The 13,337-nt window shown below is 31.7% G+C and overlaps 1 protein-coding gene across 1 annotated transcript; it reads left to right on the top strand.

Moving 5' to 3' along the window:
- The first annotated feature begins 9,384 nt into the window (after nt 1–9,384).
- On the top strand, nt 9,385–9,852 carry LOC111625241. Its single transcript, XM_023368337.1, has 3 exons — nt 9,385–9,517; nt 9,579–9,647; nt 9,718–9,852. The coding sequence occupies exons 1-3, from the start codon at nt 9,419–9,421 to the stop codon at nt 9,850–9,852; spliced, it is 303 nt and encodes a 100-aa protein (XP_023224105.1). The 5' UTR covers nt 9,385–9,418.
- Nucleotides 9,853–13,337: the final 3,485 nt, after the last annotated feature.

Below are 13,337 nucleotides of genomic sequence, written 5' to 3'. Positions count from 1 at the left end.
GAGTAACTTAAATTTTGCTTTATGCTTGCTCTTCGTAGATGTATGGTTTATTTTTCATGATTACTCCACGGATATATGATCTGTGAATTCGCGTAGATCGCACATCCATGGAATCCTGCTTTAAGGCCCACAGAATTAGTGGCATGCACGATGCTCGACACTAGATCTAGCTAGAATGCAGGCCTGCTGCAGCCGTGGCTCTGGCCTTTGACAATCCCAATTGGTTAATAAAATTAACAATATACACTTTGTAGCTCTCTATATATGTGATTTTTGCACCAGGCCCGTGATAGTTTCGTAACACTCATTGTTCTTGGCGTCTTGAAAAAACTCCACATTTATTTTGCAGTACGGTCTCGCAAAGTCCCCCAGTGGCCAAGTGAATAAAGCCACTGAACAGTAGTAGTGGTCGAGGATTCGCTCCTCGCAACAGACTTGCCACGTGGAGTTTCCCGGGTTTTCTTCGTTTGTACAAAACACCTAAATACGGCCGATTTCGTTGTAAATATAAAAAACAATTTTACGTTATTTTACAATATATTTAATTGAATCAACATTAAATATTGTTTATTTTGGGAAGGCAAATAAAAATAGTTTTCTCTGGGTGCATAAAACACTACTAAGGCACTGGTTAATGTAAATTATGTCTAAAAACTAGGTTATAAAATATTTGTATAAATTATAAGAATAATTTAATAATAATGAGTTGATATTATGCATTCACTTGTATACATTATACATATGTACATATATATAATTTAAACTCCTCAATATAATATGTTTTTGGTTTAAAAATTATTAAAAATTTTCATTGTATTCGTTTTTCAGAATAGCAATCTTCATTCAGATTCCATATATACTGTATATGTATGATGTATTGATAAAAATGAAAAATTGCTCTGTTGAAAAAGTAGTTTTTAAGTTAAAAATGCAATTCTGTAAAACCTCTGTTATTTATAAAGTGATTATTCGTTTCGCAAATATGCACAGTCGACATTCAGGCAACTCGTTCTTTCGTACTGTGCATAACACTTTATCTAAAAAACTTAGTTTCCGTACGGAATTCCCTCTCAGGGCTGAACCTAACCTTGTTATTGCTGTAAGTTGCAAGTCCTGTAACATATAACGGATCTTTCCTTACCCCGAAATAATAATACATGTAAAACTGTGAGGATCTAAGTTAGGGCGTGGCGTTATGACTTATGGCGTCTATCTTGCTGCTTGTTTAGCTTCTGCAAATCTGGTCCTGATCCCTTTTATACCATATTTTATACCATATTTTTATTCCATAAAAATAATTCTTTCGTACAAATTTTTACGAGCGTATTACATCAGAAACTCGAACCCCCTGTCTCTTACAAGTTCTCTGTAAATATTTACGCTGTATAACTATATAATTTATTTTAATTTACAATATTTTATTTGAAATGGCATTCTTATGCTATATTTAATAACTAAAATTTATATTTATACTGATTATTTTTGCTTTAAGAATAAATAAATATCTTAATACAATATTTTTTTAGACTAATCATGTGTATCGAACCGTTATACTTTGCTGAAAATATGTTAAGTCATGTGTAATATTTTTCTAAAATTATGCCTGTGAAATAGCGGAAATTTTGCTACACAAGTGCTAAATATACAGATTTATATATTGAAACCGAAGATCAATGGCACATGAATGAGATAAGATAATCATAATTCATATCTTCAATGTCGTGAATCACGAGTGCAATTTAGAAAATTTTACAGAACAGTATACAAGAGTTAGAGTTACATGAAGATGCTTAAATTTAATTACAGAAAGCATCAACATTAAAGAGTCTTAAATTCAGACATATATAAAGTGATAATCTTGTACTACTATATTGAAAAAATGTTTATTTCTACTAAGACTATCTGATACTTGGTATATTTATAATTGATCCTGCATTTAATCTATTTTCTTTTTCTCTGTTTAATAATAAGGAATACAGTAAGCACTTGTTATAAACATGTATTAACCAGAAATGTGAACTAGGAAATGTGAATTTGCATTTTTAATTTTCGGTATATTGGATAAAGTAAGGCCTACAAAATATAAATACAACAAAACTCTAAGTATTCATTACTTAACTCAATTTTTTTTTAATTTTTAGCTCAATATTAATAAAATACAGTAATACCTCGACTTACGCTACCCCGACTTACGCGAACCCGGAGTTACGCGATTTTCAAATCTCGTCGATTCGTCTTTTGTTTGAGCACCAGGCAACTCTTGATTACTCATTCCCTCCACACTATTGTTCAACTAAAATGTTCGGAAGTGTCGCACGGAATCGACACATATCTATAATTTATTTTGTTATTTATTTCTGTGTTTGTTATATCTAGAGAGACTCGACAGACTCTATGTGGTGATTTCTTGTAACAATGAACGAATCAAAAGACGAGGTAAGATTAACGAGAACATTTATTATTACATACATCTGACTTGGTTTTTACATAAATTGCGAAATTATACCCCGACTTACGCGGTTATCGCTCGGTCCCACCTATCGCGTAAGTTCGGGGGTTTTACTGTAATCAGTTTTTGATTCAGTAGCAAAAAGTAATTTATATTTTCAAATCTATTAAATTAACTAGCTTCTTTGACAGATAAGGCTGCTTTAAGCACTTTTGAGGAGCCCAATTTCTTAGAAAGTATTATATAGGTACAGTACATATATAAAACGAAACTAATAGTAACGAGCAATGAGATGAAGCCCCTAAAAGGGAAAGGCCCAGACGACGGGCTGATATGCCCATGCATTAATGTGACCCTGTTGTTTAATCTGTTTGTACTGATGGTTTCTACAACAAAAATAGATGGTATACTTACATTTTAAATTGTAATCTGCAGTTATTTGAATATATTCAGTATATTAATAAGAATAATAATAAATTTATTCAAAAAACAATGATTTGTGAACTAATTTAATTTTTAATAATTTCTGCTTCTTTGACAATAAGCACATCCAGCTGATAGCATGGATTTTAATTACATATAAGCTAGTCGAATGTATTATTTATTTTAATACCTTTTTTGCATAAATATCAAACAAATGACTGTATATAAACGTTATGTTTCTGTATAAAAAGATGATATCACTTTAACAGCACATCCGAATTTAATTAAAATCTGTTATCAGCCAGATAATCTCAGTAACATGTTTCACCTCACAGCGACAAACACTATAAAAGTCATGACAACGACGAAGTTTCTGATTAAATTTAACATAATATTTAAAAATAGCACATTTTAATTGACTTAGGATTAAGCCTTCTAATATTAATTATTTCACGTGAGCAGAAATCTCGAAAGATTTATAATTCATTATCAATTGAACGAAATGTTTGAATATGCGACAGAGGGCAAAATTGAAAAATTTGAATTGTTTGTACATAACTGCATAAAATTCCTATACTTGAGATTGTCTTGGAACCTCCAATCTACACGATAAATTTGTTAGTGAATTATTATTATTATTATTAAGAGGCGAAGTTGAGATTAGTTCCAAATCCCGCCTCATAATAATTAAACCTAAAAACAGTTACCAAGAACTGCTTTGAAGAATATCGACCACCAACACGGCAAACAATATCGAGAATAACATAAAGAAACATCTGTGCAGAGAACGAAGAGAAGCGGCATAGAATGATAGAGACACGAAGGCATAACCATAACTCTAGGAAATCCAGGATCGATGCAATCATTTAGAATTTTTCATGGGCGGTAAGTCCCGTATATGTCGGGCTCCCTACTTCAACACCCTGCCTGGCCAAACCCACGATTGTATATTAAAAGAAAAAAAAGAAAAAGGTTCTTTTTGCACCTATAGGGCATAAGAAAAGTCAAAAACAAAGAAGCATGCAGACAATTTTTAAGCAGCATGAGTAGCGAAAGAGAATCTAGGAGCAAGTCTCAGGAAGAGCGATTTTAATGCACTAAATAAAATAAAATGTAATTATATATATAAGTCCCGATCTGCCCAGGGTAACTGTCTTCTGTTTAGGTATTACTAACGTAAATAAAACCCGAAAAACTCCACGCGGCGGCCTGTTGAAGAGACGAATCCACGACCAAATACAAGTGTTCAGTGGTTTTATACACTCGACCACTGATGGGATTGTATAAACAAGTCCTATTAAATATAGTGGCAAGTATTCATTTGATACAGGATATTTGAAATTCGTCAGAGAAATTTTCAAGAAACTTNTCCATCAGTCCAATTTCATTTCCCTACATTCCTTTGTTTCTTCTTCATTTTCCTTCATATATTTTACAGGCCGACACACACCACAAGGATTATATAAAGGCAAGAGAGTTCAAGATGGACTACCAAGTTTGGACTATTATTCAACCAATTCCATTTCCCCCAAGCTATCACCTAGAGTTTAGGTGATATTTTAATCATTTCTTAGAAAAATAACGGTAGTCCAAACTTGATGGGACCATAATGGGTCCTCCCATCTTACATGTAATTCGTGGAAAATGTGAATCCTACTTATTGAATTATATGGACTTGGTGTTATCAGAAAAGCTTGAAAGAATTTGAGAAGTATTTTTTTTGTTTTTTTAATTTACAAATTTCAATAATTAAGATATATTAATGGTTTATTATGCAAATAACTTCCAAATAGTTGATGTGTTTGTTATCTGTACAAAAATAATAATTAATTAATTGAAATAATAAAATGGATGCCCTTTTGAAAATTTAAAATTTTAAGAATTAATTTTCCTTTTTATTTAGTACTAGCTTACCCGTTGCGCATTGCTGCGATCTCAGAAGAAAGGAAATTCAAGCAAACTCGTTATGATAAAATCAGGGCTGTGGAGTCGCGTAAAAATCTACCGACTCCGACTCCGACTCAACAGCCCTGCCAGGGCTGTGGAAGTCGCGTAAAAATCTACCGACTCCAACTCCGACTCCACAGCCCTGATCGTATTGGTTGAAAAAAGGCATCAGAAACTATTGACAAACTTTATGTTAAGGTATGTCAAAAGTATTTTATACATGATACAGGTATCTATTGTACTTGCTGTTGTATTAATAAAATACTATACCTCCAATCACACCCAAACCTATTACTATTTACTGTGTAGAAACCTGTTTGTCTTGAATTTTTCCCTCATTCCCATGAGGTTCAAGATAGGTTCAACTGTATATATAATTATTGAAATTAAAATTTCTTATGCTTAGGCAAAAGTTACCTTTTGTATAAATATTAAAATTTTGATCAAAACAAGCTGCTTTTTTCATAAACTGTCTTATTTTACAAATTTATTACTCCATTAAGCAATTTATATTTTTCTAAAAACTTAGCGATGTTCTTGGTTTTTTAATTTGAAATCAATTCTGTTGAAATAATCCAGCCCAAAAAATCATTAGGCTATAATAATAATTTTATATATTGAATTTTAACAATTTTTAAAAACTTAATTATTAAATTTATTATTTATACTTCAACATCACTATATAATATCATTGCTACTTACAAAGTACCAAAACTTAAATGTTTAAATAAATTTAATTTGACCAAAAGTTTATTTCTTAATGTTTTGGAGGTTATTTCCTTATCACCATTCTTGTAATATTGCAACTTAATATGTATTTAAAAATGATTGAAAAAATATCAATGGATTCTATAGAAATAATTCCATTTTCAATATATTTTTAAACCAGCTGAGATGATTGTAGAGATTAAAAAAATATGAAGATGAAGAAATGAAACTGTGCTTTCCAAAATTTTGTTTCAAGTTTTGATACTAAACAATCTACAATATCACTTTATCTTTTATTTTTAAATTAATAATTTTTCATTATCTTTTTTTTTTATCAGTTAAACATTTATATTTTTCATTAAAACAAGAAATAACTACTGTCTATTGGCATTAAAATTGTTCTTTGCCTCAAGACAACAAAAATAATTCAATTGATATAATTTATTGTCTTTTTTTCNAAATCCTTTATAATTTTAATTATTTAATTGCTCCTTCCTCTCTTCCTTGGCATGTTCTGAAATTTCTGATAGTTGGATAATAAACCGTTTTATTGTAATTTGTCTTTTTAAATTATTTTTAGTTGATATTAAAATTTGGAAAAGGGGATACCTAAATCGGTAAAATACGCGAATTTCATCCTACAACTTCGGTTGTTGTTCAGGGTACAGTTAAGGTTTTAACGAAGTTCGAGCGAATACGTAATTAGCAAAAAAAAGTTGAAATAAAGTGATTAAACAAAAATTATTACAAATATCGTAAATAACAAATGCATATATAGAGATATTTTTTGGAAAGGGGAAACGGTCTTCACAATTTGAAATAGATCGAACACAGTGCGCGAATGCTCGTGTAAACGCGCGCTATCTACCGTAGGATAAGTGTACTTCGCCGGAGTGTATTAAAAAACTTTCCAAAGTTTCATGGCAATCGTACTATGCCACAAACCTTCGCCAAAGTATATTAAACAACTTCTCAAAGTTTCACGGCAATCGGATAAACGGTGTGGTAATGCATGAAGGACACATACACACACACACACACACATACATTCATTTTTATATATATAGATAATTTAACATGTAAAAATGAAGAAAAGAAAATAATAATAATAAATTGCACTGCGTGTAAATTTTTATTACAAAATCTAACAACAGATGGCGGTACGATCGGTAGTTCAGTTCAAAGCATGACCATTTTACTGTACAGTACTATACTTCAGTATGTATCTTCGAAACAATACAGCCTTAAGCATTTGATAGTGCCACCTTAATACTTATAACACGTTTAAGCCAACAATTACATACATGTTTGCTTTATGATACTCGGTTCTCAGTTGAAAATGCACGTTAAATAAAATTGGATATATCCAAATATATTTGACAAGTAGAATTCAAAATACTACTCAAGGGTCATTAAATTGCTATGACACCATCAATTTTTAAGAACTCTATTACCTAAATGTAAGAATCCAGAATTCTACTTACTGTCACTGCGTGGCCTTTCTGGGTGTCCAAAAATGATTTTATTTTATTTATTTATTTTATTTTAATATTCGACCCTTTATAGTTCTGACCAAATCCATCAAAGGCTTTAAGAAAGATTCAAAATTGAAAAAAGAAGCGAGGATAGGAGACTGATAAGACAGAATACACTTTTAAAAGACAAAAGGAACTCACACTCGTGCATTTTTAGGCGTATATGCCCTTCGTTTTTGTATTGTATTCTCAGCGATCTGCGTGAAATTGGCTTCACAGGTACCCTTCCAAACTATACTCGCGTGTTTGACGCAGATTCAGATGCCTGACAATTATGGGCTCCAATCTCGAACAACTGAAGTCCTTTATACTGCATTGCCTTTTGTTCTCGTTGTGATTATTATGAGTAAGCATAAAATTCCTTCAGAGTACAAATCGTGCAGGAATACAGTTAAGATGAAAATACAGGCTTTTATCGGTTCTGAGGCTATTAAAGCCTGAGAAACAGATAAAAGCCTGTATTTCCATCTTAATTGTGTTCCTGCACGATTCGTTCTCTCAAGCAATTTAATGCTTACTCATAACATTTGAAATACTATTTCGTTGACGTTTTAGTGCATCTGCTTATCTTGCTTACGTTATTCCGGGTCTGATTATAACCGGTACACGTTTATTGATCCAAAAATAATTAGTTAATTATCTCAATTATAGTAAAAGCTATCGCAAGGAATATTTTTGATTGCGTGCAATTGGAAAATTTAAATAAGAGAAATATTTTTACAGCATATTTGATTTATTCAGATTAGTCTCAATAAATTCACTGTAATATATTCGAGAGAAGTGAACATTTTAAATCTGTACACATTGGATTGAAAAGTAAATATTGACCTTTTCAGAATGAAATCGTTCATATATTAACTAATAAACCATACAAACAATTAAAGAAAAGAATTAAACAGACGAAGCGTTACATTAAAGCTGGACATTTAAAATTACTGTAGACATTGATATTTCTGTTTACGAGTTCATTTACAGTCTGTCTATGAGAAGAATCAACTTGGTATTAGCATCAGCCATGATCTCTTAGTTCTGACAAGTTACTAACGCTTTCTTCCTCATTTGTTAAACATGTCACTGCCAACAGTGTTATGGAGGATTCACATTCATGATTTGAAATACGCGGAAGTTCGCTATATTGATTGTTAAATTTACGATTTTTTACAGTTAATGCACGCTATAAATAATTAACAATTAACGGAAAAGTCGCTCTGCCATCTAGTGACAAGATAATAAAATAAAATTTACATATGGCCTAACATATTAAGTGAAAAGTGCTGATTGGTTTAACTGAAGCGATATTACGCATGACGTTGCTCTCAAGGCGATTCTTCGCGTAGACAGCTGAAGTAAGGACCAATTGTAGCAGATAATAAGAGAAGACATTTTTCACGTATCTCGTAGCTTTTCATTTTTATTTCAAAACAAAATTTCCATTGTAAATTTGTAGAGCGAGGTGAGTTCTTAAAATGAAAATTTTATAGAATAATTTTTGAATGGTTGATATATTTTTCGAGTTATTCGTAGAAAAAATATTGTGGAAAATTGTTCGAAATCTTATGCCAATAACGTTTGCATCGCTGGTAAATTACATCCTTTTCTCTCTTTATCTGAAATTTTTGGAGTGAATGTTCTTGAACCTTGTAAATGTCGAAAAAGTAAAATATCCGCCTCTCTTTCCTCAACTTATCAAATGCTAATTGAAATATATCTATGGTATCTTGTAATACTTCTTGCTGTAACTCTTGCAGTCGATATCCCATGCGCTAGAATATTTCTTGTGTTTAAAGAGCATGCTTTCTACTGTAAATTCTTGCCCTTAACTTGTTCTTTATATGTCGCATTGCAATACAGCATTATAAGAAGAAATAAGATCAAATTACATTCCATGTGTAAAAATAATTACAAAGGCGAAGAGAAATATATTGATAAAGTTCAATTCTATGTACGGAATTTCTTTTCGTATATAGTCGTATTACACATGTCACTAGCCATTTTAGTACCGTTTATTGGTCATTCGTATGTTGATACTGGAAAGAAATACAGGATCAGACAAATTGTATGTTTGGTCAGTATTCAAATTTGGTTTATGATTACCTCTATTCATCTCTTCTGTGTGTTTTCCTTAGCCACAATCTGTTTATTACTGGTATCGAAGAGATTATCTAAAATCTCTTTAGAATTGCACACCGTAAATAAAGCGACAAAATATTACCTCCAAAATCTAATCGAAAAATTTATGGAACTATGGGAATTTTTTCAAGATGTAAACAAAAAATGGGAGCTTCTTTTGCCTCTTATTTACATTCATTTTGTTTATGAGAGTTGCTTTCTTTTGTACGGAACCCTTTTTGCTAAGATGAATCTTTCCATTCGACTATTCATGGCTACACTTGTGTTACAAATGTTAAGCTTTACTTTATTAGTCAGTTGGAGAACAGCGACTTTGACATCAATTGTAAGTAGAAATTAACAAGAATGATTTAGACTATTTATATAAGAATCTAATATTATTTCAGATATACGACAATTTCATCTCTGTGGAAAAATATTTCTCTGATCCTCTGACGCTGACATATAAATTAAAAGTAATGTACAGTACCTACCTTAGATTTTATATTCATTTTCATTTTAACCGAAACAAATTATTCATGTTAGGTCGTTTGCTTCATGAAGATATTCGGAGGAATGCCCATTGGAATATCTATTGGGATTTTTCTTCGTGAAACGGAACTTCTTGATTCGAGTAAGATCTCGGTTGTCTTTGCAAAATCAAGTTTATATATAGTATAAAATACTATGAATATCTGTTACTATAACTTAAATAATTACTGTATTAAAAAATCTTTACAATAAAATATTTATTTACGCTGTTTGCAGGCAGCAAGTGGTTTTCACTCGGTATTTTCAACTTTAATTGAACTAACAGGGGTGCTCGACAAGGACAAATGCATTTCGAAACTACATCCAACTAACACCAGCAACGACACAATTGTTTAGAGATATTTCGTAGCAGAATACATCAAATTCGTACACACAATTAAACACGAAATTCTCTTATTCGTACACATTTTTATGAAAGTCTTTTTTGCAATGTCTTAATTCCTCAAAACTGACAGTTATGAGAAGTTACTCCGACCAAATATTCATTCGAATACAAGGCCGAATTTAAGCATTTTGAGGCCTTAAGCTGAACTCTGTGTGAGGCCATTTACCAACTCTTTACAATTTTAGAAGTCAACCATAGAAAAAGAATCAACATAAAAATATTAATTAAATACTACACAAAATGAAAAGTGAAGTATATATTATTGATTTCTAAAAGAAAAAAAAATTTATTACAAATTTTGACTTCAATTTTCTTTATTGTAGAAATTTTTGAGGCCCCCTGGAACTAGAGCTACAGCTTTACATAGCTTTTACATATGTAAAAATCCGGCCTTGCATGAATATCATACGATCAACTGGTTGCTGGATATTTTTCTAGTGTTGTAAACTATGATTATTAATTATTGATCCAAATTAAATGTAGAATGTGGATTGCAGAAAATAATAGTACCTTCTTCATATTGGACCAGCGGTATGGTAGTATTAGACTAGGAAAACTACATAATATAAGGTTACGGGCGAGCACAACACATCTTTTAAATGGTTTTCGAGGGTGGCGACTTTAAATTTTTGTTCCGTTTTATGGGAAATTTGATTAGTTGGTAGATTACCGATTGATATTCGGCTGTGAATAGTACAGTTTCTTAGAGTTAACATTAGGAAAAAATATGATACCTGATATGTTTTAAGATATCATATTTTCAATTGATGTGTACTTGACTAATGAAATTCTGCCATTTCGTACCATCCGAGTATGGTGATAAACGTGACGACAGTGGCGGCCTTAGGGGGTGGCGAGCAGGGCAATCGCCCGGGGCCTCGCTCTTGGAGGGGCCTCGCGCAACAACCAAGTAGAAAAAAGTTGATATTTAAAACTTTTTATTTTATTCTTGGCTATTAGTTATAACAATAAAATAAATTTAATTTATAGTACAGTATATATTAATATTAATAAGTGCCTACTGTTTCAATTCACATACTTTGCACAAAGGACAAGNTATTTAAAACTTTTTATTTTATCCTTGGCTATTAGTTATAACAATAAAATAAATTTAATTTATAGTACAGTATATATTAATATTAATAAGTGCCTACTATTTCAATTCACATACTTTGCACAAAGGACAAGGGCCTCGCAAAGATCTGCCGCCCAAAGCCTCGCAATGGATAAGGCCGCCGCTGCGTGACGATAGGCTGAAATAACCAAACTCTTTATATGGTTTTCGCTTTAATGTTTGCTATATTATAGTATTTCATTTATATAAATACAAACGTTATCTTACATAAGGGTTTATCATACCGAGTGACCAATCCGACACATTTTTAAAATTCTTTTGTGAGCACAATTTAAATAATTTTTAAAATGTGTTAGATTGGGCACTCGGTCTGATAGACTCTTACTTAAGATAACCGTTGTAAATATAAATCAAATACTATAATATGAAATACAGTGAAAACTGCTTAGGCGACCACCTGCATTCGACGGGCACCTATCAAAACGGGCAAAAATTTCTGGCAGGGAATAGTTTATCCATAGAGTCTTCGTATAAGTTACCTGTATTAAACGTCCACCTGTGTAACGCGACCATGGGCATCGATTTTTGGTCCGAAATAGCATACAACACCTGTAATAAGCGACCACTTTCGCGAATGTATCTGGTCTAAACTATTGTAAGAACCCATCTCAACAACGTTTCCACCTCCTAATATAATGAATTAGTCTAAACTCTCGTTCGAATCCATCCCGGGCACTTCTCCCACCCTTGAAATTAGGTGCAGGTGTTAATAAATTAGTCTAGCAACAAAGGAAATTCATTTCAGTTTGTTGGAAAATGTCCGAAATGCAAAGTGCTGTCGTTAGAAGATCGTATTAAAGTTATCACAACAGCAATTAGCGGCGAAGTTTAACTGTGGGAAAACAAAATTTATTTTACCCTAGACTTACAGTAATTTCCTTGGTGGTGTAAAATATTGTACACGATACAATTAATCGGCTGATCTCATCGTTTCATAAAATCTATTTTTATTTATTTATTTTGAAGCTTATATGCAGTACACGTGCGATAAATAGTAGAGAGGTTGAGGCAGACGTTTTAAACGTGTAAACGTGTAGGACGGACGTTCGGTGCCGCTTACCCGTAAGCCTAGAAGTTTGACGATGGTGTTTGGAATGTCGAGCGTGATTCCACCGACTATCCAAACACCATTGTCAAACTTTTAGGCTTACGGGAATGCGGCGCCGAACGTCCGACCTACACATTTACACGTTTAAAACGTCTGCCTCAACCTCTCTAGTTTCTGTATCAACCTACCTTATTTCCACGATATTTTTAGAAAAATAATATCCAAGTAATTTTCGCAGGCAAAATATTCAAAAAACAATAAACGCATTAATGCAAAATTCAGTTTTACTTCCTTTTTCGATTCCGCGATTGTAATGAAATCGTATAATGAGAAAAAAATAATAAAATCGTTTTATTATTAATTAATAATTTTTCTTATTGTACTTAATTAATTAAGAAAACATTAAATATTAAAAAATACAGTATTTTTAAAGTAAAAATAAGATTAAACTAACGAAAACTAAAAGCAAAGTGATGGAGAGATAGGAGCGTTGTATATCGATGACGTAATACACGTAACTGAGGAGCGAACGAAAAGAACCGAGTCGAATTAATTAACCCCCTTGAGACATTCCAATTTTTGATATTAATGTAATTAAACATAATAAATATTTAAAACTGAAAAAAAACGAAAGAAATGCGTTAATTTTGAATAAAAAGCTTCAAACTTTATTTTCCATTGTCTCGCCTTTCTGCGAAATTTAACACCAATGAGTCATTGTTTACACAGCTGGAGTCGTATTTCCCGGGGCATTCTCATAGAAGTCTCGGGAGGACAAGGGTTTAAAGTAGGGTGAATACTAGCTGGCCGTATATTTTAAAATATTTTTAAAAAATTAAAATTTTAATTGCGATTTCCGACCCCCCTATTTAATTAAACTTATTTATAATAAAATATATTAATTAAAAAAAATTAAAAAGTATTGGAGGTCGTTTTTGACATCAGAAAGTAGCTTTAAATAAGTTTACCGAAGTCAAATCCAAAAACAACCTCCAATAGTTTTTAAATTTTTTTAATTAATATATTTTATTATATATAAATTTAAT

Source organism: Centruroides sculpturatus, unplaced genomic scaffold (genome assembly GCF_000671375.1).
Source record: "Centruroides sculpturatus isolate CEXI.00-Female unplaced genomic scaffold, Cexi_2.0 scaffold317, whole genome shotgun sequence".
Lineage (NCBI taxonomy): Eukaryota > Metazoa > Arthropoda > Arachnida > Scorpiones > Buthidae > Centruroides > Centruroides sculpturatus.
The sequence above is the reverse complement of the archived record's forward strand: the minus strand, read 5'-3'. Positions and strand labels throughout refer to the sequence as shown.

Excerpts from the sequence above, each read along its gene's own strand:
- LOC111625241 (XM_023368337.1), top strand. The coding sequence starts at position 9,419 with ATGAATCTTTCCATTCGACTATTCATGGCTACACTTGTGTTACAAATG. Across the intron at positions 9,518-9,578 it reads CAGCGACTTTGACATCAATT|ATATACGACAATTTCATCTC; the intron begins GTAAGTAGAAAT and ends ATATTATTTCAG. Across the intron at positions 9,648-9,717 it reads CGCTGACATATAAATTAAAA|GTCGTTTGCTTCATGAAGAT; the intron begins GTAATGTACAGT and ends TATTCATGTTAG.